General features: G+C 41.0%; 1 protein-coding gene across 1 annotated transcript; it reads right to left on the bottom strand.

The window, feature by feature from the left end:
* Positions 1 to 26,101, bottom strand: mta3 (metastasis associated 1 family, member 3). The gene is given in 20 exon segments (XM_034570255.1): positions 1 to 1,415; positions 8,580 to 8,698; positions 8,780 to 8,811; positions 9,379 to 9,484; positions 9,486 to 9,541; positions 9,712 to 9,804; positions 11,572 to 11,794; positions 13,756 to 13,913; positions 14,416 to 14,534; positions 14,675 to 14,733; positions 15,308 to 15,382; positions 16,483 to 16,671; positions 16,941 to 17,040; positions 17,640 to 17,742; positions 18,305 to 18,422; positions 19,022 to 19,085; positions 19,369 to 19,495; positions 22,221 to 22,314; positions 23,994 to 24,061; positions 26,074 to 26,101. Coding segments are annotated over 20 exon segments (2,103 nt in total). The 3' UTR covers positions 1 to 1,243.
* Between the last annotated feature and the right edge of the window lie 1,365 nt (positions 26,102 to 27,466).

Raw genomic sequence — 27,466 nt, 5'->3', positions numbered from 1 at the left:
TCTGGCATTGTGTTGTTGTTTTTTTTAATTATTATTACAGTTCTCAGCATATTCATAATTCAACACAAGACATACAGGAAACACAAACATAAACATTCTGAATGAAATAGAAGAAATCACGTGACCCGTTGGCCAGCGGAGGCTCGAGCCTCAAATACATGCAGCGGCGATGCCAGTTTCAGAACTGTACACACCCGAAGGCCGGACGGGTGAACCGGCAACTTTTTTGAGAGGCAACTTTGTCCACGAAGCAGCAAGAGAGAAGAGAGGGGGAAAAAAGAGGTCTGGAAACAGGAAAAAGTTGCTTAAAAGAACAATGAAGAAAATAGGCATCATCAGCAAATAGCAGATAGCAAACATCGGCTGGCAAAGTTGATTATGTCCACCTCAAAAATATTGCCAGTGCGTCACAGCCTCATGTGGAATATGATGGATCCATGCCCTTTTTATCTGCTGCAAAGGAAGTGCTTTAGTACCCAAGTTCGGGCTAGGTAGGTACAGTCGCCCGTAGAAATAGAATGAGAAGATTTACAGTGCCGTAATGAGATATACAACATATTATACAGAGGGAGGTTTGCTAGCTCTATGCGCTATTTCTTTGCCCTGTTATGTTTCCAAACCTGCACGATTGCTCATGAATAACTGATATATTTGTTCAGTAATGTCCGTCGTTTTGCAACAGTGGCTCCAGCGTTTTGATTTACATGTCAGGATGAGCGCGGGAAAAACTGCAGGTACAAATTTTAAGCAGCCATTTCTTAAAAAGGCTGTTTCACACAGTACAGTGCATTTACTTTTCATTTTTTTATGTCAGCGTCAGACATTTGCCTCCAATGTTAAAATACCCCCAGTCCCCATTAATTAAAACCAACCCCCTCCCATAACCTAACCCGTTCTATACCCTAATCCCCATGTCCCTGCCCCAAAATAACTTTATACAAACTGATAACTTCACGACAATTCACCATCAACACAAAGGTCACACGAAGCTCTGTCGTTACGTCCATCCATAAAAATTAGGAAAAGCATCCCCCTCATTTTCCTCACACACACCTTCACACATTTCCAGGGGGATTAAAAGACAGGCAGCACTTGCAGTCAGGTCAGGTGTAAATCTCCGTTGCATCACGGCTCACCAGCTTCCGGTGTTGTCGAGGATTATAAAGGACTAAAAGCAAAGGAGGATGTTTAAATGAGAAGAATATGAGGTGAGAGTTTGTTTGTTGGCGTGTTGCTGGTCCGCTCAGTCGTGGATGACGATGGGGCCTCGCATTCTCAGGCTGGGGTGAGGGTGTGGTGGCGCCAGGACGAGCCCCTGCGGGGGACCCTGGGAAGCCCTGCGCAGGGTGATCAGCTCGCAGGGCTGCCGACAGGCGTGCCTCAGCTGGGAGCGGGACAGCAGCCGCCTGGCCCTCCTGGAGATGTGGAGACGAGACGAGATATAAGTGCAGAAGAAGACACACGGATGAAAAAGCTAATATGAGAGAAAAAAGTAAAGCGTTAGTCAGTTACAGTGTAGTTGTAACTTAGTACATTTATTTAGTTTTAACTACTTTATACTTTATATTATATATAGCACACAGAATAGGGGTAGGGAGTTTTGCGTCTTAATGCCTGTTTTATTCTGCCTGACCAAAGTGTTGTTTCACATGCGGCTGAGCTCATAAGGCCTCAGAAGGAATCTCAGCTCTCATCAAGAAATGTTGATCCTGCCATGACTTACACTGACCTCTCGGCTGCCTCCCATATACTGTTCACCACTGAGATGTTTCTGATGTGATTAAAGCTTTTATGGTGTGGCTACCTGGAGGTGAGCTCCACTTACAGTCTTCCCTGTCAACTAATCTGTGTTGCTTTGGATAAAAGCGTCAGCTAAATGTAATGTAATGTAATGTGCGAGTACTAGGGTCACTTAGGGGGGAAGAAAGGAGAATTCGAGAATAAAGTCCTTATATTTCGAGAAAGGGTAGTCTTTTTACGAGGGCCACATCAATCAGGCCCTGGACCCCATCATTGCATTGTTACTATGAAATTTAAACTCTCTGAGGCCAATAACAGTCTTATTGTACAAACGTTATATTGCACATATCTAAAGTTCATATTGTACATAGTGTTTATCATTTTTCTATTCTTATATTTTATTGGTATGCTTAAACACAAACATAACACAGCCAAGTCTTTGCATGTGTAAACCCATTTGGCAATAAAACCTGATTCTGAATAAAGTCCCCTGCATTAAAACGAGGAATGTGGAGCATATTGTTAAGTTATACTTTAGTATAGGTTTCACAAATATACAAAATACTTCATCTTTTGTCACATCAGCACCACAATATAACAAGAGTCAGGACTTTGATTGAAACTATGTCTAATCTGAAGGAAGGACCTCACAGACCTGGAGGAGATTGTGTCTGTTGTGGAGAAGGAGAGGTTTCATAGTGGTGGCCTGCAAGAATATTGTTTGATACATCTGCATGTGAAAGGGTTTTTCATAGTTTCTCAAGAAACAATGAGATTAGTGATTAACATTCTGGATCTAGAAAGAGTGGAATAAAGGTTTCTAAATGATTTTAGCTTTTTTCCCCATGAAATATTATTACTTTTTTCCATTAAATTACAATGAAATTGTTGCATAATTAAACTATTTTCTTGAAGTCTCTGGACGTGTGATGAATTAAGTTATTTCTGAGGGAAGCTCTGTGATTTAAAACACATCAGATTTTTCATGAAACATGTTGTAAATATGGCGTTTGATATTAAAAATATCATGGCTGCAAATTTTTTGTGGGAGCTAAATAATTCACGATTGCATCTTTATGTTTCTGTACGTAGCCGTGGAAAAAGCCTGCGGATAATGTTTGTGTGAATGTATTATTTATACTCGGCTGTCCATAGGCTTGATTCCTCTAATTTATCCGGCTACTTCTCATTACTGCGGCCACTCTGCAGTTTGGCTGCTAATTTGTCATGTATATTACTGCTCAACAACAATGCATTCGACTGAACTGCTGCTAGTTACTCAATTGATTGCATAGCTGTAAGCAAAAAAAAAATTCTCCATTACTCAATAATCGATTCTGTTTCAAACAATGTCTCCTTGGAGCGATGTTTGTTTTCTGTGTTCAGCTCACCTACAGGACTGTGACCAGCTTTACGTGAGGTGCGCGGCCTCGGCAGCAGAAACCGACGCATTTGACACGTATGATGGAGAAACTAATAAAGAGAGAAAGCTGTGAACTTTAAGTTGGTTGGAGTGATTAAACGCAGGCGGATGAGTTCAGTTTGAGGACACCATATTGAGGTTCCAGGCCGCTGAGGAAGTAATTAGAAACAAGCGCCTTTTCTCATTTCAGGGGGATTCACTAAAGCAGAGAGCGGCGTGTATCGAGCATCAGTGTCTATCTCTGTTATGAAGTAAGAGAGGGGATCATCTCTGCAGGATTTTCAGGCTTAGAAATGGGCTCAGTGGCAATTTCCAGACTGAGAGAGGAAGTGCTCTTTCAGCAGCCGCAGCACTAAACCCAAGACCGCGGCGTACGCACGCTCAGAAGTGTGGGCCACAGCACTAATGTAATTCACAAGAGCAAGACACAGAACCACATACACGATTCTTCATTGTTCCCCTAAGGCGTTCATGTAAAGTCAACTACATGTGCTCCCATTTTCTTCCTCTTTCTCTGCTCTCTCAGCAGCACCGAGGGTTTTTTTCTTCCCTCCTGATCCTTGCTCGTAATAAAATCAGCACCAGAGCACTCGCGGAGACTCCTTGTACATTATGTGGCTGCATCATCCAAGTGTGATTACAGCGTCTGTAAGTGCATGCGAGTATGAGAGGCCCCTTAAGAGATAATTACTTGGTTTTGCACATAACATCATAGGTTCTGTAGCCTATTACATGTGAAATTGCTCTTTCTTTCATTTAAAGTCATGCTCTCTCACACACAGCACTGTTCTCTATATGCATTACAGTCTTGCAGGATAGTCTGAGCAATAGAGGATAATAACATGTTTATGTAATTATGGTGTTTTGTGCTATGTTTGTTGAAATAAAGATTGATTTTACAGTGTGTGTGGGAAAAATAATGTTGTATATGAAACAAAATAATAGCAAGAGAAATAAATAGCTTTTGTGAATGCAATAGGTACATAATAATGTAAATAAAGATGGATGATGCGTCTCCGCTTCCTCCAGCTATCCAGAAATTGTCCTCCTCACTCAGACTGTTAAACTGCGGGCATCCAAAGTAGAAACAGAAACCGGAAGGCTTCCTGCCCCTAAATCTTGTCCCTCACCTACATATTCTCCAGAGTCTGTTTATAGAGATAAGTCCATGTCCCATCCGCTTACATGGAGGATGCAGGGTTTAAGACCAACACTGTGATGAGATGATTGTGCCGTGTGTATGAGAATGTGATTATAGCAGTGATTGTGTTGCACGTGTAAGATGATGATATTCCATGTGAAACCAAGTGTGAATTTACTCTCATCTTTAGGAGCCTCCGCACTCGTCTTTCAAGCTCAATACTCTGCACTGTGCTCTCACTTGTACGCAGTGTGACGTATTTGCAGCAGAATATAAACCAGAGAGAGGAAGGGAACAGATTTAGTTCTGGTGGCACATCGTCCAAAGCTCCGGCGTTTGTCCGTTCAGCTGGCCACTGGGAGGAGGAGAGCAAACACGTAAATCCACTGTCAAACATATCAAGCTGTCTCGTTTACAGATCTGTTCCCTCTGTCTCTCGCTCTGTTCCCATTTCTGCTGCTCAGTCCAAATCCAACCTCCCTGTTTCTTTCATTGGACACAGTCATGGCGGAATTACCTGGATCCTAAAAATATACCAATACTATAATGTAAAACATACTTGATTACAAGTAAATCCTGCATTAAAAATCCTATTTAATAGTACTCTTGTGTTATAAATCAAATGTACTTTAAGTGTTTAAACTAAAAGTACAAATTCTGCAGAAAAATGTGGCCCTGTCCCTGATATATATAATAAATGAATTCAGCCCAACAACCCACTTAAATGCAATCAAGCTGCACCAAATTTCACATACTCACAGAAATCAGTCGCCTGAATGAGCCTGATTTTCATCAAGATCCATGAATTATTTCCTGGGAAAATGTTGTAAATGGTGAAAGATGTTGCAATGATCCTGATTCAAACAAGGTTGAATGAGTTCTTCCCTGACACATAAGACATCCTTTCACCAAGTTTCGTGATAATCCAATTGGGAGTTTTTGCTTAGTCTTGCTCACAATCAGAAACAGGGGTGAAAACAAAACCTCCTTGGCCGAGGTAATAAAGATCAGTCTGCTCTGATCTGTCTCAATCGTCCCATTTCTACTTTGCCTTCATACACCTGCACACGTCTTCTTTGTGGTTTGTTTTCATTATGTCAAACAGATAAACTGTATATATGTTATATATTTGCGTCTGCACTTCTGCTCTGCGTGTTTCCGTTTGTGTCTAACGATGTGGCACAGTGTGATCTTATTTCTATTAACATTAATATCTCTCACTTTATTGTTTCGTGTTTCTGCTGTCATGAGACGCTGTGTTTCATTTTCTTCTTGATTATTGTTCTGCATGTTTATAAATGATTTCAGTAACTTTGTGTCTTGGTGTTTCTGGAGCTCACATCTCCTCACATAGAAATAAAAAGAATCTCTTGGATAACTTTTTTAATTCACAGCAAAAGCAACTGTAATAGTTGAAGAATGTGTTTTCTCTTGTGAACATTTTTTCATAAACTCCCCCATTCTTACGAGTTCTTAAATTTCATTACACACAAAAAAAGAGCGAGGAGGGAATGAAGAAATAAATTATACTCCTCTACTGTGTCTTTAAAGACCAGCAGGACTGCAGCAGTATTTTATTAGAGACTGAAATTACACTGTAAATCACAGGCTGTGTTACAAGGTGTTACCTAAATCTAAATCTGAAAGGTTACTTACACTGGACCTGATGTGTTGTGGACTTAAATGATAAATGAAGTATGAAACAGCACGTAATTGAAATATGTAAGTATAGCACTAATGCATTATGCATTGAAAGTGGACTTAAGTTCATCATTTACACCACTCTCCTCCAGAATGAAAAATCGCAATAACTATTGTATTGATTGCAATTGATTTTGTTTTTCATTAGAGATATAAATGGCCCCCAGATGTTGACTCTTACTGAAGTTGGTGATCACCTGAGATTTACTGCAGAACCACCATTTGAATAACACTTTTGAACATTTAAAAATGAACTAGAATGGCACTCAGTGGAGCGCATATCTCCACCAAGACCCAACAGCCCCCTTTAAATTAATCAAGCTGAACTGAATTTCACACACTCATCAGTCCCCTAAATGTGCCTGATTTCTTTCATCAAGATTCATGAATAATTCCCTGGGAAAATTAGGAAAATGTTGAGAAATGCAACAAAGTCTTGCAATGTAAAAGATGTAAAAATCTGGATCTGCCCTAAATCCATGTACGCACAAAATGTAATGGGTTCTTCCTTGGAGTGTGTCTCCTGGACCACACCCTTCCACCAAGTTTCATGGAAATCCATTCGGAGATTTTTGTGCAATCTGCAAAATGAACAAACGTCATATCTCAACACTTTGGATGGAACGCTATAAAATCTGGCACAAATGTTAATTTCCCGCAGAATTAACTTTAGTGTTTTGTGGATTCCTTTTACTTTTCTTGTCCTCATTTAATCCAATAAGTCCAATTTAACGTTTAATGTTTTACGCGTTGCAGAAAAAGTGTTTTTGCCTCTATTTGTCTCTTTTGCATCCTTGAATAAGAGGGAGTGATCTCCCACTCTCTCTTTCTCCTCTGTTGCTCTTCATCACACTGGGAGATAAAGAAAGAGAGAGAGAGAGAGAGAGAGAGAGAGAGAGAGAGAGAGAGAGAGAGAGAAAGAAAGAAAGAAAGAAAGAAAGAGAGCGAGAGAGAGAGGGGAGCACAAAGAGATGGAGAAGGGAGGAGAAAATGAAACTTCCGATCATGTGTCATTAGCTGCAGCCTCTCATAGCAGATATATTAATGTCTTTTACTCAGAAAACCATTCATTGTCTTTACCAGGAGAGCCAATGGCAACGTGATACAACAGAAAGGGTACAGTGTTCAGAGTGATGCTATCTCACACACACACACACACACACACACACACACAAACACACACAAACACACAGAGCCAATGTTGTCTTGGTGGGAAGTGACTGATCCATGTGAGTGCAGCCGTGGTTAATGTGGTAATGATATTTCCACTCAGGGACCAGCGGTGCCTGGCTCCTCGCTGGCCCATCTGCACCAGTTAGCTGCTCTAATTTTAGTCCCGGCGGTCTGAGGGCGGCTGTGAGGGCCGGGTGCCATGGCTCATTTAGACACAGGCTTAATGGGAGAACATCTTTCTCGCTCACATACAGACATGCAAACTTTCACTCATTATGTGCATGAGAGTTTGTGCCTGTGAAGACGCTTTGAGCCCCACCAGCTTCAAGAGAAAAAGGACATGGAAAATTATGTTTTTTTGAATTTATGCAGATTCTTATCAATATGTCATTATGCTGTTGACTCTCTTATGTGGTCATGTAATTTTCTGCATGTTATATATTGTATTTTTAACATTAATTACCCAGAGGCTTTAAAATAAGCCTGATGGGAATTGTAATTTTTTATGTATTTTTAAACTGTGCGAATAAAATATCAATCAAATTTGATCTTTTAATGATGTCATAAATTATTCTTCAAAAAGCCTCAAAATTCTGGTGATTAGCCTAAAAGGTTGGTATATTCCTATGAACTGAAAATCATTCAGAAATTATTTGATTTTAATAAGTAAAGTTTAATTTATCATCAACACCTTTGAAAAAGTGTATGAAAACAAATTCCTGTTTTATTAAATTTAATATTCATCATGTTGTTGAATAGAATAGAAATAGAAAGCATTGATTGTGGTTTTGTCTCTGTTTCAGTTTGCACTGACTGATCTAAGCCCCCTTATACGGCAGCCATTTAAATTAATTATGTGGGTAGATGGAAGGTGTAATAACAGCTGTCACTTCATCCTACACCTTTTTTCTATATTTGTTTTCGCTATTTATTTTTGACACCTATTACTCTATTGTTTTGAACCCCATTTCTTGAAGAAATTGAACAAGTCAACTGATATGAATTGTAAAACGTTAAATCTTCTCATTAAAATAGAGAGAATAGCAAACATGACCAGAGTGTTAGATAAGGCCCTATATGTTATATTTTCTTGTGATGTCAGCTGGTTGTGTTTCGATGATTCACACTGTCATTGATTTTATATCTTTGAGATGATGCACTGATGTTTTTTACACCTTTAAATTAAGCTAAATGAGAAAAAGAGCCAGCTTCCCAATTTGCCACACTGTCAACTCAGTGGGTCTGAGCTTGAATGAGTTGTGTTGAATCTGTGTTGCTTTTAAGTTGCAGCTCAATTCCTCTATTGATCGACTCTCAGCAACACTTGCTTTCCCTTCACATGCACACACACGCACGCACATTCAGCCAATCAGAGGTCGGAAAAGGGTCACCTTTGCTTACCTGGTCTCCCGGGTGACGAGGAAGAAGCTGTCATCGGGGGCATCGATCCAGTTGGGGCGCCTCTTGCGGATCATCACCCCTCCTCGGGTGTTGCCACTGCTGCTGGTGCGGCCGTTGTGCTGCGAAAACACAATTAAATAATATAGATTCAGTGGTGCAGGGTTAATACATATATATATAAAAGATAATAAGAGACGTACCAGGGGGGGTCCACCTGTTGTACCTGGGTTCTCTGTGAAAACAAAGCCACAGCAGTGAGAGAAAGATGCAAAGTGCATGAGGGACTCCGCCAGCTTATGAATAGTATTGATTGGTTTATTGCTTTTCCTTGTTACAAGTGGTGCAACATATGACTGTGTTTCAATTTCAGTAAGAATAGTGAAGTTACCAATAAAAAACAAAGTGTCAGAATGAAGTTGAATCATCCAAATTATCCAAATGACCCCCATCTGCTGATTCGCTTTAGATAGAATTAGTTGTCATTCTCTCCAACGAGCTAGTTTAGATAAGAAATGGCAGAAAAGGTTATCAACTCCGGGCGTATCTCCTCTAACTGGATTTCATCAAGCAAACTGATGACAAGAACATTAGATATCAACACTGTACGCTCCCCAAGGTTCATTCACATCAGCACTAACTCAGTTAAAAGCAAGAAGGGAGGAATTTATCACTTTTTAAACACAACATCCAATGACTTTTGCTTCAGGGCAGGATTAACTTAAGCAATAACAGGCTTTTTGAAAAAACAAAATTACTTTTTGTGTTGTTGATTTAATTGTGTGTGTGCTTGTGTGTCTACCTGAGCGCCTGTCCGGCTCAGCCCTGCTGTGGTGGTGGTAGCTGCGTTTTCCCAGCATGCCATGGGGGCCGTGCGGGAGAGAGGAGAGCAGGCGTCGAGGGGGGGGGCGTCTGCAGGCCCGTGGTGCGGTGGGAGCGAGGGGCGTGGGCTGCAGGACGGGACTCTGAAAGAGACGCCACACCAGGGCTGCATCAACTGGTTTCTGAGGACCACCTGAATGTTTTCAGCTCATATCTGATTCATTTGACACAGTTCTTCAGTACAATAGAGTCAAATTGTGACTCATCAATGTCAATTCTATTGATTAAAATCGGATTATTTGCATTGATTTACCTAGAAACTGCACGACACTGGTCAGAGTGCTCCTTTGGGCGGCCCTGGTTTTGGGCAGGCGGGTCCCCTGCCCTTCTGACACCCTTAACATGTCTAAATTAAACGCACACACACACACATTTTACAAAGCAGTGCAGTGTTTCTCAGATTGCATGAACTCCCTCTACTCCATGCTGGCTGACCAAGAACAAATAGTACTGTTTTAACATTTAAGCAGTTAATGTGGCAAATTTCATGCAATTAACACCAAGTGAGTGTTCATTGAAATCTGTATATATATCAGTTGATAGGAGGGGGACCTTGTTTATGGTTGTCTTATGAAGATGGTTAGAATGCATGGAGACGCAGGAGTCAATGCAAATCACTCTGGGGGTAATAACATGGTGAGATGCTTCCTGGTATGACATGACCACAAAAAACAATTAAGATCTCTCCTACATGCTTCCACATGCACACTCACAACGAGAAGCCCACTGTAAACACACATACATCGATATATGAGGGCGTCACGGGAGCAGGCGCTGAGAGTTGAGTGCATGCTGGGGGTGGTGCGAGGTCAGGGTGACAGGGTGGGTTGTGGTTCCTCTGGAGTGTGGTGGAAGTTAATGGACAGATAACATGGACACATGAAGCACAAGGACTCGGAAGAGATGCTTTCAGGTGCGGCTTTATTGGAGGTCTACTCCGAGTTCACACAGTGATGAGAGAAAAGAGCAAAAAAGAAAAAAGTAAGAGAGAGGTAGAAGGTGAGATGAGAATATTGCAACACGTCGGTCAATAAAAATGAAGGACAAGGTGGAGGAGGGGGTAATGGCAAATCCCGCGCCACAGGATTTACAGAACAGAGGAAGCAACAGGATGGATTCAGAGGAGTGTTGAGCATGATTTGAACACAGGCGAACAGCTGAAGTGGATGGTATGGTTAAGACACTGCGGTCCAGGAGATGAGGTCTGACGGCCTGAGCCTGGTCTACAGTGATGGGGGAGGATGTAGCTAGCAGCGAACAGTGAACAACCCCCTGCTGTCGTTATTCCTCGTACCAGACAAAAGAAATTCTTAAGCTTTAACCTCCGTTATTTCAAGTTTCATCAGTCCAAAGCTCATTTATCATTCATTTTGTCCAGAAACACATGATTTACAGCATGAGGAGAAGATGTGTGTGCACAAAATATGGAATAAAAATCTCTTTTTTTTTTTTAAATGATTATGGCGAACACAGTAAAGCTGAAGTTTAGTATTTACAATAAACATTTGGTGGCTGAGACAAAATAGAGTGTCTCTTAGTAAAATACATTCTCTCTACGTCTAACTTCACCAAATATACGGCTCAGACTAGAATATGACTTCTATTTTTTTCCATTACAGACTAACTGTTAATGTCAGGAGCAAAATCTGCGGTTATGTGTATATTCAAAGTGGGTGTTCATGTACAATAGTCCTGTTTAAAGTCTTTGTGTATGATTCCAACAGTGGGTTTCAGTTCACAGTGAGTATAAGACAACACCACAACAGATAAAATAATAAAAAATAAAAAATAAATCTATGAATGAAAAGATGATCAAAACTCATAGTTATGAGGACAGGCAGTCTTTATTGGAAAAAAGGGGGGGGGGGGGGGAGAATACAAAACCAAAATAATAATAATAACAATAATAATAAAAACAGAAAGGGAGACAGACAGCGGTGTGGGGGCGGAGATGGGCAGAGATGGGGGTTGATGGCGGGGCAGTCAGGGTGAGGCGGGGTGGTGTGGGGTGTGTGTGTGTGTGTGTGTGTGTGTTTCTATATGTCTGCATATGCTGTGTTTGTCTGTGTGTGTCCATGTGGCAGAAGTTAGGAGGAATTGAAAGAGCTCTTACACTCTGCCTTTATGGCCCCACAGTTAATGGGGACAAAGGGCCGGCGTGCGGCACGGCGCAGCCTGATGATGTCACGGCACATGTGCCGGGCCAGCTTGGTGAGGCGGGTGGCCTGCAGCAGGAAGGCCTGCTTGGTCTTCATGGAGGACTTGGGGCTGCCGCTGTTCCGCATCGGCACCATGTGGTTGGACTGGCGGGGAGCGTGACCTCGTGAGCGAGACTCCTGGGAAGGAAGGAAGGAGACAGAGAAAAGAACACTGAATACAGGTGTACTGATGAAAAGGACACGCTGCTCTATAAAAAAACCTCTGAACAAAATTTGCTCCAACAACATTTTTGGACCAAGCTGAAACAGTTCTAGTTTGCATAAGATATCTTTTTTTTTTGTGTGGTCTAAAACTTTTTTATAAATACCCAAGGGAGTTCTTTCCCCAAACTTTATATGCTACGGTTGCATATTTAGTTATGAATATTTAATATCAGACTTTAAACTAAGTTTTCAAGAGCTTTAAAAGTTTGAAAAACACATTAGCCCATGTTACAGTCCATTTCCTGGCCGTTCTCTGTTCCATTTGCCTCCACACCACAAAGTTTTTTCATTTACAGTACTCTAATGAAAGAAGACTTATGGAAGCTGTAGTTTTGAGGGATTAGTGTCGTCATCTAACTTTGTTTTTCAACATTCTTTTCAAATTTTACTGCCAAGCTGTTTTTATGATTAACATCACAGTCCAGCTTTCAAATACAAAAGGAATTTAATAAAAAGCATCATCAGAAGATGTGATCAACTCAACAATAATATGTTGTGATTAAACTGCATTATGTTAGAAAAGACAGGTTTATATGAGCAGCAATATTCTAGTATGAACCTGATAAAGATAAGTGTGAATAAGATGCTGCCGTGTATCCAGCATTTTCTGATGTTAATCCGAATGAGGTCATACTCAGATCTATCAATAATCAAATTAAGACATGTGGAGAAGTCATTGCATTATGCAGACGATTCATGCCCAAGGTTCCAGTGTAAACAAGTGGTGGGATGTGATGTTGAGGTGTCATTATCTGTGCTCTGTAAAGCGTAAACCAGAATATGAGTGGAATATTCTTTATGTAACTCATGTAAACATCATAATCGGTGTTGCGTCTTTTTTAGAATAAGGTCAATAGCCAGATTATTGGTGTCCACACAGTGAGGTGGGAGTTTATGTAACTGCAAATTCCAAACTGGTCATTGAGTTGAATCAGCAGCTTCAGCAAAGACAGAACATTTTAATTTCTGCGAAAGAAAGAATTAATCACAAGGCTATTAAATAAAAATGTGGAACGCATACTGTGGACTGGCAGGTGCCCGTGTGTAATTAACATTAATAATGGTTACACTCCATCCGTATCAGCCGACTCCACGACTCTGCCTTTGTGCACTGTGACAAGTGCCACTCCAATTAAATTGTGACACCATTTCTTATGACAATGTTACAACTGGGCTTTGTCCTTTTAAAACATGTGCTGAGAAAATGGTTGTAGAGCCGAGAAACAGGTTCTGAGAGTTCAGCTCTCTGCACTGTGTCCTCCGCAATCGCTAACAAAAAAAATCTGTACTCCACAAATGAACATTGACATATTTATTCGTCACATTTTCTTTTACACTTCATGATAAAAAAAATATATAAACTACAGTTAGTCACAGGGCGACTGCACTTTCCTCCACTTTCTTTTTCAGTACCAGTTATTAAGACGTGTATGCAACAGTCTGCTGTGGATGTATAGAATTACATTTCTCTTGCCTGGTCAGTTTTTACACGAGAAAAAATTGAATCCAACAATAGAAATGTAAAGATGTGTGAAGTGAGGCTATTAACAGCTAATACGTGAGATACTGTATATTATGAATTCAGCTCAGTTTATGTACTGTAGATATTACAATTTAAGGAGCAGCAATAGTGGGTTTAGTTTTACCCTTTATTTTTCTGAAAAACATCTATAATTTGGGACATGAGCCAATTTGTTTTTGTTGAACCAAGAAAGCTCAACACTTTTGGACCTCTGAAAACGAATAGAGGATTCAAAGTGCTTTATTAACTGCAATCCTGAACATTAGAACAAGCAGAAAACCTGATTCTGACACATTTTACGCCTCCACCATATCCCACGCGTTTCACATCTGTGCTTTCTGACTGAGCTTACATTGCTTGGCGGAATCGGTGAGGTCCTCTCCTCCGGGGCTTCTGCTCTGCTCGGCATCTTCAGGCCGCCGTACTTCTTCCAGTACATCCAGCAGGAAACGCAAAGACGACACTGCATGTTGGGAGGCCCCCACGAGTACCACTGGGCCGACTGCATGCCTGTTATTGTACGAAATGCATTAAAGCTCGTTAGAGGCATCGCCGGTCTCAAGACACTCAGCGCAACAATCTCTTCATCACTGTGTCTAACTCTTACATAATTTATGTTATCAATATCTACACACAAGGAGGAGGCACAGTAGAGGCTTTTTAGTGACTAATGAGATAAGTGATTATATAAATCCACAGAAACTGTGCATATCAAGTTATCAACAGACTTAAGTAATACATTAGATCCAAACTTTGCTTTCAGGGATTATAAAGGGATTATAAGAATCTCTGGTTCTTATAAAAAACTGTTTAAACACAGAACCAGTTTTCATTATCCAACGAGATATTCACCACTGGATCAAAAACAGCTGTCAAGACAAAGAAGCAGTGATAGGAGAAATTAAATAAAAACATCCCTTCTAGTCGTTCAGCTGAATTTGTTTCCCGTTAGTTTTTGAATGATCCATGTTCCCTTTCGTGTTTTAATGTTACACAAACAAACAAAGCTCACTATAGCAGCTCTCGCAGGCTCGGCCCCCGCCTGTTGCATGGTAGGCCCCGGGGCCCGCTCCATTCACTGTCGCCATCTTGCCATTGGTCACTGAGATCTGGTTGGGGTTGGGTTTGTTACTGTCAGATAAAAAAACAAGATGATGAGATTCAAGAAACACTTCCACAGCCTTTGGCAGCACTTTAAATTTAAACTCATTATCATCTTGCAGCAACGATGCCGACGTGTGAGTATTGAAACGTGAAATGAAGCGACTTACTACGTGGGGATATAAACCTGCTTCAGTTTGCTCTCTGCCTCTGCTGCCTTCAGTCTCTTCTGCTCAGAGCAAAAACAGAAACAACGGACAATAGACTCATTAATACAGTAAGAAAAGAAACATTGTTTGACAATGATCTTGATGATTTGAAACTTCAGTGCCAATAGGAACCAGGAAAACAGGACCGCAGAGATACAGAGATAATCGCTTAATGTGTCAGCGCATGTAACATATGAAGACAAAAGTAACAAAAAGCACATCAAACAGATATAAACTTAAAACAAAACAGGGCAGGATACAAAAATATTTTTTCATACCACACAGACTATTCAATACCTACTTTATTCAAGGTAACAATAATCAAAAAATGACGAAAAATATTCAGACATAATAGAGCTAGAAATATGTATCTACTAATCTACTGACTAAATTGATTTTTGCCTGATTTCTGTCAGCACTGCAGCAATAAGAAAACAAATGAGGAAAAAATACTGCTTACAGGGGGTAATAAAATGTATTTAAGACATTTGTAATTAAAATTCAGGACTGAGGACTAATAGTTTTTTAAGACTAAGATGTGCAGATACAAAGTCAAATTTTAAATCCGTTTTGAAAATTCAGAATCAGTCTCACCTGTTGCACATATCTGTCTGTGGTCTTCCACATGTAGTAGTACTCTATGATACTGGTCAGAGACTTCCATGGCAGCTTCGGGAGAGGAAAGAATGAGGGGGATGGGGGTGCAGGGGGTAGACAGAGAGTAAATTAATGATATTAATATCTCATGTTCTTGCCATCTGGGTGCGAAAGCCCTCATGTATATTCATGAGAGAGAGGCATCGTGACCACAGAGGCTGAAAGCTACCAGTGTCGCTTGGTTCTGAGCCTCAGATGAAAAAACACACACTCCCTGTCTCTCACACACACACACACACACACACACACACACACACACACACACACACACACACACACACACACACACACACACACACACACACACACACACACACACACACACACACACACACACACTTAATAAGTATTCATGAGCACCTGGTGCCACCGTATACACCCATACCCTGCCTTCATTGTACGGTAAAAGGTAGGTGGGGGGAAGGAAAAGTTCAGCAGAATCACATTGCCACCCCCTGTAGGCTTGAAAGGTGGCTGTAAAAATTGGCAATTTCGTCGTTCACAGAGCAGCGGCTGGGGTCAGCTTGAATTCATACCAATTACAATGGATTCCCATTGTGACAAGTTTCCACTGAGTGGGGAAAGGACATATCGCAAGTCCCCCGAAACTTATCGAATAACTCCTGCAGCTTAATCAAACATGCACGCTGTCCAACAGTGTGTTAAATAAGGTTTAAAAGGTCAAATATTTCACTAAAATACCTATGATCACACAGCTACTATTTGTAGCTTCCACAGGACTTTGGTCTCGGACATACATGAGCATAAGAATGCACAGCAATGAGGCAGGAGCATTGAATAAAGAATGTTTTAATGACCTACAACCTCAAATGTGGACACGATTTGAGTAAATTAAAGCTGACATCAGCAGCTGTCAATAAAGAATTATACCGACAGACCCTCTGGAGTCCAGGTTGATGTTTGTCTATCGACTTTCATATTGTCCTTACGCCACATACGCTGTCCTAAACAAGCCTCCAGTTGAGGGGGTCATAATACTGCTGCCCTTTGGGGTAACAGGATGCAGAGACTTCCCTAGGGGAGGTCATAAAGTGGGTAGTGCATGAATTTTACAACGTGACTCCAGTTAACAGATATAAACACCCACTTACAAAGTCTTGTCGAATGTCGTTGAAGTCTTTTCCGTATTTCTCTAGTGCCTCTTCAAACATGGCGGCTTCCGAGGCGCTCCACTCCTCCATCTCATCCCTGCAGAGCACGGGGCCGCCCGCCGGGACCAGCACACTCAGCGCACTGGACAGGTCGTAATTATGGCGATGCAGTGTGTCCATCGCGTGGAACTGCAACCGAGAGATACGGGAAGGGAGTTAAAATCTTGAACGAATTATAGATTTTTACACAACACTCTCTCCAGCAGTTAACGACAAAAGGGAAAACAGACTGCCCTTCATAACGTATTGTACTCATAATATGAGGTATACGCTGTGGTTTGACTTTCTCTCCAAACCGGGATTGAGATTTGGACTTCGAGAAGCCATGACTCATCATTTATCATAAATCACAATTGACTGTTGCAGGGCGAGTATCCCCTTGTGTGCGTCCCACTCACCAATGTGATATCTCGCGAGGCTGCAGCTGCACTCATGTGTAAACTTGGTTGTCTGACTGAGCTGCTGCAGTCCAACGCTCTAGCAAAGGTCCCGACCGCTCTGGGGGAAAAAAATGCACATTTACAACGTTATAGAATATATACTATATATGAAAGAAATCAACCATTTGTATACCAGCACATAACTACACGATTATATGTCATCCTCAGTAGGGCTCATTGTTGTACAGAAGAATAACCACAGACAAACAGCTGAGAATATGTTTCTAGAGAGAACAAACAAAATGGGACACAAACAAAAATGAGCCATTTTTTGCATTAAAATAAACAATAAAAAGTGAAACTACAATATTTAAACCATCTTTGTATTATTCATCTTTAATGCAATAGTTATTAATTATCAGTGATTAATTCCACAGTTCTTTACAGAGTAAAAGTAAGAATAATCAGTCCTACTAAAACAACTGGAATGTGCATTTATTATTTTTGCTTTTTATTATCATACACAAACAGATAACACAAGATAATGGAGCTAATTACTACGGTCATACATTGTCAAGACAAAGAGGGATTTAATCTCTACGTTAGTGAGAATTTAAGTAGTTTCAGTTGCAGACTGAAAGAATCGAGTTCATAACAGGTTATCTGAAACGTTTGAACAGGAGGTTGTGCAAATGTCTGAGGTGAAATGTTATTTACCGTGCCACCACTAGGAATTGGTCTATCTGTTTGTTGGTGAGCGGACACTCCGGATCCCAGAGCTTTTCTTCGAGCTTCGACTGGTCCCTGTCATCTGCCTCACCTGCAGGACACAGAGACACCGGCTTACACACAGCACTACAGCATCATCACAATAAAATGACCAAATAATCCATTTATAATCCAATGTCTCATATAAACCCAATGAAATTGCCCACAAAATGTCCACTTGTTGTGGAAAGAAATCACTTTTCATGATTGTACCCGAGAGAATGTTGTTTTTGTTTTCGATCAATAGCTGATGAGCACATTTTACCAGATCCAAGTTTAATCTGCTATAAACGGTACGATTCAACTCAATATACAGATCAGTGCACTCTCCACTCAGATGGTTTGCAGCTCCAACTGCCTGGAACTGCAATATGCTCAAGATTTTTACATAAACACAAACACACATACCAAGGACTTTGAGACTTCCACCTCCACAGCCTCTATGAAATATTAATACTTATGGAAATTCTACAACTTTTGTTTCTAATATGGAAGAAAAACTTTCAGGTTTGAATCCTAGGACACTCAACACTTATTAAGTTACATCAGATAGTCGGCGTATTTTCACAAATCAAAAAATAAAGTGATTCAGCTCATGTGCAGTGAAGACTGACCCTCTTGTAGCATTTCAGGTACGTCTGCCTGAAAGCGAGGTCCCACTCGGATCTCTCCTTTGTCCGCCAGCAGGGTCTTCTGCGTCGGGTCATACACCAGCGAATAGAAGAAGGTATCCTGGAGATAACAAGACAGCGATTAACAAAACAAAGAATCAGCTTCCACAGTTTCCGCCGCAGGGTTTTCACACAGGCTCCAATGTCAAACTCATCTGTGCTTATATACATTTAACCCTGGAACTTGAATCTATTTGAAAATCTGCTGGTATACTTGTAATCAGCTGTTGTATAACAGAACCAACCTTATGACTAGATCTACTGAAAAGCAGAACAAAAATAAGTGGATAAAATGTTTTGAAATAATTAAAGATAATTACATCAAATGGACAGAAAGATACTAGGCAAATACCTTTTGTATTTTTTGGGGCAAAAATGCTTCATATTCTTTAATATTGTCTGGTTCCAACTTCTAAAATATGCAGACTTGCTGTAGTTATTTGACAATATAGTTTTAATGTTGAGGTGTTAGGCTGAACAATACAAGTAATAACACCTTCATCTTGGTCTTTCAAAAACTTTACTTGATATTTGTGTAATTTTCCTTTCACTGGAAAGCCAAAACAATAAATCAACAAAACAATCAGCATATGAAAAAAAACACAATCTAGTCTGACTAGCAAGAGAAAGCAAATCAAGTCTTTCCTTTCTCCGGCTCACCTCTTTGTCAAGGTATGAAAGAACGGCTTCAGTCTCATTCAGTAATGCGACACTGCACTTCCCCCTGACAGAGAAAGAGAGAGGGGACAAGCACCATGTAAAACACACAACACGTGACATGAGCGCTGTTTCATAGGCGTGTTCATGCCTGGATGAGTGACTACCCATGAGCACTGCCGGCAGATGATGAGCAGTTGGGGGCAGAGTGTGTTATAGGGATGTGCATCATTAACCACTAACCAACAATAAGACTTTTGCAGACAATAATATGATCAGTTTATCTGTTAAATTCCCCGGATATTGGTACCTTGAAGCATGTATTCCCAGATTGACTGTGTGTACTGTACCTGATGTGTGTTGCAGGTAGGCTCTCATACTGCCGGGAGAGGAAGAGCTCTCTGTGACGAAGCTGGTGTTTCTGTTTTTCTGATAGATCTGTCTCTGTTGGGTTCTCCTTCTCCTCTTCCAACTCCTCTGCAAAGTACACACGCACACATGACAAATTACTTCAGATTCCATATTCAAAGAGACACTGACAATAACTGGCGGCCACGTGTCACAGAAGACACAGTGAAGCTAACCCATGACAGATACATTACAGGCAGATGATTAAAGTCACAAATGGTTTCAGCCAAATCCGTTCATTTATCTTTCAGATTTCCTAAAGACAATTAATGATATATCGTGCGCGCAGACTTCAGAAACAAAACAATAGGCTGGTAAGAAGTCTCAAGAGGACACTCTCAATCACTAACTATTGCTGTCATCTATTAAAAGACAATGAAGTCATTATGCTCAGGACTATTACTAGATATCCAACTGTGAAAACAGTGTACACAAGTATTGGATTAGCTGGTTTGTTGCAGCCGAGTCACCACACAATGCAGGCAGCTAATAAACATAGAAACAGTGCAGACATATACTTATATATACATATAATTATAAAAGATCTGCTACATGTATTATTCCACCGGATGTTTTCATTAGCGAGAAGTGGGACTTGTACAGCTTTACATTCCTGTTACAAATTCCTACTGGAACTTCAGCCCTGAATTTTCATGCTTTACTGGTTGATTCCGTCAGAACAGCTTATCGCATGGGCGAGTAGCGTTGGAAACATAACACTGGAATTGGAAGGAGCGCGGGTGTATCGGACCATTTCTGTAATTTTCAGAATCCAACATTTACACCCACGCGGTTCTGTGATTGGCCAGCTGTGCAGAGGTGAGAAATAATCCTCTCTACTCTCTGCTTTACATATTTGACAAATCTATTTCTGAAACTTTCCACAAGAAAAACAGAGGGCAACACTATGATTGTCTTGCAGGAGACACTGTAAAAAAAAATGTGCACTGCTGCCCCCATATTAACCTTTCTTCTAGATCCGCTTCATAGTGTAGCTGTTTGGAAAAACTACCATTTAAACAACCTGAGACTGAGGTATACTTAAATCTGACTAGTATGTATGAAAAGGTAGAGAAACGATGTCGGTCATGATAGCGAAAGGCAAAAGACGTTGCACATTTTTGGATCTTCTTTGCCTGCAGGCATTCATGGAAATAACACAAGTGGGAGTTACAAAGACGTTCAAACACTATGCCCCTTTCTAAAATGGAATAATTCTGAGGGAAGTGGGTTTCGGACACTGGCTGTAGAACCCTCCATCAAGCACTTCAGCTGAAGCACGTTCAACAAATCAGTGTCATTTGTTTCATTCACCGTTTTCAATGTTTCTAAATGTCTGGAGTAAAACAGTTATTTTTTCCGTATACATTATGTTGGTGTTCTTACTTCAATCCAACAGAAAGCAGCCTGCCTGCTCTACTTTGATCAGAGCTGTAATCGCATTGGAAAAAAACAAACAAAGCAAAACTCAGTTATTTTTTTCGCAGGTAAACCACTCGAGGTCAACTACAGGAAGTCTCGCTCTTCTCACCAACGTTAGCGACTGGTTGCTAATTCATCTCATATAGCAAGCTAAGATGGAGAAAAGAGGAAGTCGCACAGAAATTTTGAAACACAAACAACTCGATTGTGCTTGAGAGGCAGCGGCTATCACTGCAACTGATGCCTTTGAATCTTGCAAAAATCAAATCAAAACTATCTGCATGCTTTGACACGAGTGAGCGTAGGTGTGAAGATGTGGTTTATTTTCGACATGGGTCCTGTTCACTCTCCTGTAGAGATCATATTTGACTCACAGCGTTTTTTTGATCCGGAGGTGCAATAATTAATCAACACGAGAGACAAAACACATTTTCGCTAATATAACTCCACTGAGAGCACGGGTGCACTAATCTGAGCCATAGATTGTGTGAACTATTTTTTCAAAGTGTGTTAGGCAGTGTTAAATTTGATTGTTGCTTCGGTCTTTTCTACTGACCAGCTGGTATTTCTCTTCTGCTGGCTATTCTTACAGCCACAAGCAATTCAGATATAACTACCATATATCAATATGAACAGTGCCATATTTTTAAGTTTCAGTTGCACCACCTCCAAAAATGCTGTCGCTAAGTGGCTGCACTCTGGGGCCGTGCTCGACATGATGGGGGGGGGGGGGGGGGGGGAACTGAACTTATTGATAGCGCAGGTTACATTGTGCAAAGAAAACGCTAAGTGGAAACACTGCAGGAAATGTCTGCTTGACTGACGTGCGGCAGAAAGCCCGTAATGACGTTTCCCTTCACAGTGGATGGCTAAAAATACAACCATGGCTGAAAACCATTCAGTTTCAGAGAGGTGCCGAGATGTACATTAACCACCTAACAACTGATCACCTTTTTGTATCGAATATGGACAAATTCTCACTTCTAAAAAAGGTAAGGATTTGCAACCTTTTAAATACAAAATATGTTTGAGTAGAGCTGCAATTAACAATAATTTCATGATGTATTAATCAACCGAGTGCTCAATGAATCCATGGTATCAATCGTAAGATGATTATCAGAAGATGCCAAATATTATTTTAATTCATCATTGAATTGTTTTCTCAATAAAATCGCAGAAGATTGTGGAAAAAAAAGAAACCACCATCACCTGTCAGTCCAAATACTGTTCAAACAAATGGTCCCAAACTCAAATATATTCATTTTATAAAGATGTGAAACATTTATCTTAAAGAAACAAGACTGAACCGCCTACATTGGGGGTGTTTTGCACGTGGGAGCCAAACAAAAAGGGTGTTTGACTGATGACTCACTTGCATGTTTGTCTGCAAGCTGGATGAGGCTGTGGGAGATGTCTCTCCTTCTGTAGAAACATACCACCTTGGCTTCCACATTCCCACTGGCCGTCTGAAACAGAGAGAGATGACAGAGATGAAGCTGGACTGGTGTGACAGCAGCTCCCTGCACACACTGCTAATTTCCCATGAGACTTGGTTTTTTTGTGTGCCTGTCAAGCTTCTTCGAGCTGCTATGACAGGCTGACCAGGGCATCAACAGCACTTATGATCAAATGATTGATAGATTGTCTCGCTGTATAATTAAGCTGACAGGCATAAAGACACTGGCCGGTATTAAATGTGTGACTGATGGAGAGTGAGGGGAAGTGAAGGTTTGAGAAAAGTGGCTGCAACTTCTACTCTTTTGTGGATTCAAGTACAGTAAAAGCATTTGTACTTTATGATGCTCCAACACTATTTTCCCTTTGTGATTCCTATTCCAATACCTGGACTTTGTACTTTGAGGATGCCAAGTACAGATTACAGGTATTTAAACAGCTGTATAAAACTAACCCTGTACGGAAGTGATGACTGATATCCCTCTTGTACGGCCTGTCTCAGGTTAAACCATTTAAAGAACACAAAACCGAAGTCTTGCATATGGTACGCGTCACTGTTTTACTGGTGGGACTTTCCAGCATGAAATATTGCCAAACTGCTGACATTTGAGCCAGTTCTGGCTAACGCTACACTTTGCCACTCTGCAACCAGTACTTACCAGTGGCGGTACAGCGCAACTGCTGTTTGGAGTGGCAAAGAAGAAGTGATACTAATACACTTTTATACACTTTATAGTCATGGTTTTCAAATCAGTATATAGATCTGGGTACTTTCAAATACCCAATCCAGCCACTTCGGCAGTATTTGAGACATTTCTGATACCAGTATCAGTATCAGACAATCTCCATTTATAACAGTTTTCACATGAGGGATGTGGGTGGGAAAAAAAAAATCAAGCATAATGAAAATAATTACAATGCAGCCGCAACATAAGTTACAGCTGCAAAAACCTGCATCACAATTAATCAACCACTCTGTCAGTCTCAACACAAAGTGAGGATTATGAGCTTCATACAGGCAGCAACCGTCACACTGACTCTGCAGGGAGTTCCTGTTATTTCAGTCGCCACTTTTTGTGGTATGTATTCTATCTATACCTAATTATGTTTATCTTTAGTATGTTTTCTTTGATGCTGACACTGATGGGATCTGACATTTTCCCACCAACACAACCTGCTTATGGCATGTATATATCGGTCAACGGGGATTCGAGAAACAGCATTTCAGTCCCATCTATGATCTGTACACAGCAGAATGGACTTTGATCTGTGCAACATGGGAAAAGCTTTTCTGACAAGCCTGATAAGATATGACAGTGTGGTATTGAAACCATGTATGTTTTATTACTGAATGAAATATGGTACTCTACAACTTTTAAAGCAGGTATCACCAGTTACTCAGCCTGGCAATAAATGTTAGTCCAGACTTATATGAGCTAAAATAATCATTACAATAGTTTCTCCCACCTACACACAGCACTCCAAGATAGAAATGGCATTTAGAAGAATGGGGAACATCTGTCTCTCTTTTAATGATATTACAAGCACTTAGTCAAGAAATGACCACACATACCTACAACATTACAAAGCAGGGTGGGTGCGGGAACAGAGAGGAATCCTTGTTATTCACCCTCAGGCATAAAGAGACATAAACACACATACACAAAAACAGACAAGACCACTTCAGTACCTTGTTGAGTTCTTCTATTCGGCGGATCAGATACGGGTTACTGGAGGAGTTCTCAAAGAATACATAATCTGCAACAAAAACCACAACACACATATTACTTTACTGTATAAGAAAACTGTGATGCTGAATAATCCTGTGTGTTGAAATGCAAATAATATAAGGAAGGTCAAAACTAGAAACATGCACGTGTGTTAATGTGCAATTTGAACATGCTAGCACCACTGAGGTCAACACAAGCAACATGCGTGCTGCAAGGTTTCCACAGCCTGTGACATAGTTTCTGTTTCTGTTCTGCCATGACGTTTGTATGGTAAATCATTTGGGGATAAGGACACAGCAAAAGAGTTTCCTCTGCTCTACAACAAACTGAGTCAGCTTGATTTCACCTAACCTAAAGAGACTGAAATCCAGCCTGGTTCAATTGCACCTGGGCAGATTATAGGGTAACTTTGGAAAAGTTCAGTCCATAGAAAATGCTGCTTTTAAGCGATGCCTGAAATTTTATAATTACAATGCTCCGGAGACATAAACAACTCAGCCAAGAGGTTAATATATCACAGCTGTCAAAAGTGAGACCTTCAGTTGTATTCAGTGCACAGACATATCACTGTTGTCTGCCTCTGGATTCAGAATACGTTCGTCCTCATAGTTGTAAAATGATGAATTACAGCTCTGACAGACATATTCCTCTTTTTATTTTCCCAGTGTAGCAGCAGCATTAACTGAGCTCAGAAGACTGGTCACTTAGATTGACATGAAAATGTAAAAAGCTTTTGTTTCAGTCACGAAGGACCAGCAAAATGATGCCCAATGTGCGGACTTCCTGCTTTTGTTTGTCATACATTATTGCAAACAAAATATTTGGGGTATTTGGAGTTTTAGTTGAACATATTAAGCGATTTTAAAGAAGGCACTCGTGGTTCTGTAAAGTTGTGATGGGCAATTTTTGGACGTTCACATACTATACAATTTATCAATAAGGAAAACAATCATTAGCTGCATTGATGCATGGTATTACCTATGGAATGAGAAGCAACCTATTATTAAAAATGATTTGTTGCATCGCACATGTGTTATTAGTCGTGGCAGAAAACACAAATGGCCAACAGAAGCTAAAGTTGAAGTAGTTTCCAGAGAGCACCTGAAGGCAGCAGCTGTGCACTGGAGGTGAGCAAACCCGATGTAGTGAAACAAACCTGATCCTGCTGTGATTAAAGTGCTGCCAATAACATCACCTGAGCTGGGCTACTTATTGAGAGTGCGACATGTCAAGCACCGAGACCCTTTCAGCCCGATCATAACAATAATACACACGTGAGGTGAGTGGGAATACGAGGGTTTAATCCTCCAGACGCAACGACGCCACGAACCCAGACAATAATTTGATGTTGAATTCCACCTCGGGTGCTAACGAGCTAGCTAACCACTGGAGCCAATTTGCTAATTACTGGCACTTGCGGTGGGTGTAGGTGAACAGTGGGGGGACACGAAGCGTGTAACGTGGCTGTTGTCGTGAGATGCGAGGCTGAAAACAGGGTAAAAACTAGTGCCCGGGCTGCGATCATGGTAATCAGTGGAGCCATAGCTGGTGCTAACGTTAGCTAAATTAGGTATCGTACTAATGGCTGCATGCCAGAGGAGGCAAATACAAAGGCAGCCTCAGACTCTCCGGGGTAACATTCAAACCGCTGTTTTAAAAACACATGCCCGGCGGAGAAGCCACGCTGCGGCTCGGTTTCCACTCTGCCCGCTGGAAATAGGCTGGAAAACCGAAACGCAGAGGAAGGTGCCGACCAGCGAAAAAATGTTTACATTGTGAGCTAGCCCATTTAGCAGGCTGGCGGCTAGCTGCTGTGGCCACGACAGACGCGAGGCCTGACCCATTTTGGATCCCAAATATTTTTGAAATTATCGCCCTCCTGCTCCACGTTAACGCGCCCGTGTTGGCGAAACCACGTCCGCGCGTCGCCATTAAACCCAAACGAGCAGAAATGTCGCCCCAGCGAACCCCCCGCGGGGAGTTAAAACCCTGGGACGGGTCTCTGCCGGGAGGAAAAAAGGTCCACATTGACATACATACCTCCGACCCGGTACATGTTGGCCGCCATTTCTGCCCTCCCGGAGTGTAAACCATAAACCAACGAGGAAAAAACAAAAAAAGAATAAATTAACAGTAATAACAACAATAAAAAAAAAAAAACTAAGGATAAAAAATAGACCTCTTAAAAAAAAAAAGGTAGAGGGTGCGATGAGACTCCGGATGTGCACCTCAATTGGGACTCAATTTTTTTTTTGGGCAATTCAGCCCCCCCCTCCCCTCCTGATACGATTCACAGCACCCTTTACACTACAGTGAAGTCAGAGCAGCAGATCAACCAGAAAAACCACTGGCTGCTGCTGATGACGTCAGATGTGTGTGTGGGGGGGGGGAGACACAAACACACACCCCACACACACGCACACACACAACCACAATGTTAAGTGCACTCACAAACTCTGCACTGCATTTTTGCAAGTGGCCATGTTAACTCGAGGCAACACTCTACTTTTTGACCCACGCAATTTTAACCTCCCCCCCAAAAAATGTAGAATCATCACAACTGTTACACAAGTTTTATGTTTCGGGCTCTTTCTATTTCTTCAGGTCAAACATAACCCCCCCCCCCCCATACATCCAAAATGCCAATTGCGCGACAATGGTAGAATATGTAATGTCACTTATTGACCCAACATTTATAAGAGAAATGGTTTAGAAGGCTGTTGTGCAAGCTTCTATATGTTTGCTCTACCTCTGAACTGACCGTCCCCCTTCTTGCACTACTACTAGTATGGTTAGGTAGATTAGTGCCCTAAAGCAGAGATAAGATGTGTAAAGATAATAAAATTAAATCATCTTATAAAGAACAAAAACAAAGGTGTTTAAGATAATGATGCTTCTTACATGCCTGTGGTCAAATTGGCCGCAAATAACACCAACGCATGCAAAGTGCTTGCAGGACATATAATCATGCAAATCTTGTGTTCACCCAGCAGTTGTCCCCATTAAATTAGGAAAAGTCATCCAATACGAGTGTGTTTTTTTATTCTCAGTTATTATGTGTTTGGAGACAGCGTCACTGGGGATTGTGGTTTGGTGAAACACATGTTTTGCATATCTCTGAAACTACTGACCAGTGTCCAATAAAACTCCAGGTGTGAACTGGAGAACTTTTTCATAATACATCACAGATTTACAGTTTGCAATGTTAAAACCAGTCGGTGTCCAATATAACCAACCAGTAGGTGTCCCCTATAACCATAACACTAGTTTACAGCTATATTTCTTTCAGTCAGGCTAAACTTTATTCCAAACTGTCACCAAAGAGTGACAAATGTAAACAAGGAGTCACAAACAATCAGAGGGATCATTGACAAAAAACTAAATGAGTAAACAGAAAAAGAAAATATAAAGGAACATATCTAACATAAACATT

This window comes from Hippoglossus hippoglossus, chromosome 19 (genome assembly GCF_009819705.1).
Source record: "Hippoglossus hippoglossus isolate fHipHip1 chromosome 19, fHipHip1.pri, whole genome shotgun sequence".
Classification (NCBI taxonomy): Eukaryota; Metazoa; Chordata; class Actinopteri; order Pleuronectiformes; family Pleuronectidae; genus Hippoglossus; species Hippoglossus hippoglossus.
The sequence above is the reverse complement of the archived record's forward strand: the minus strand, read 5'-3'. Positions and strand labels throughout refer to the sequence as shown.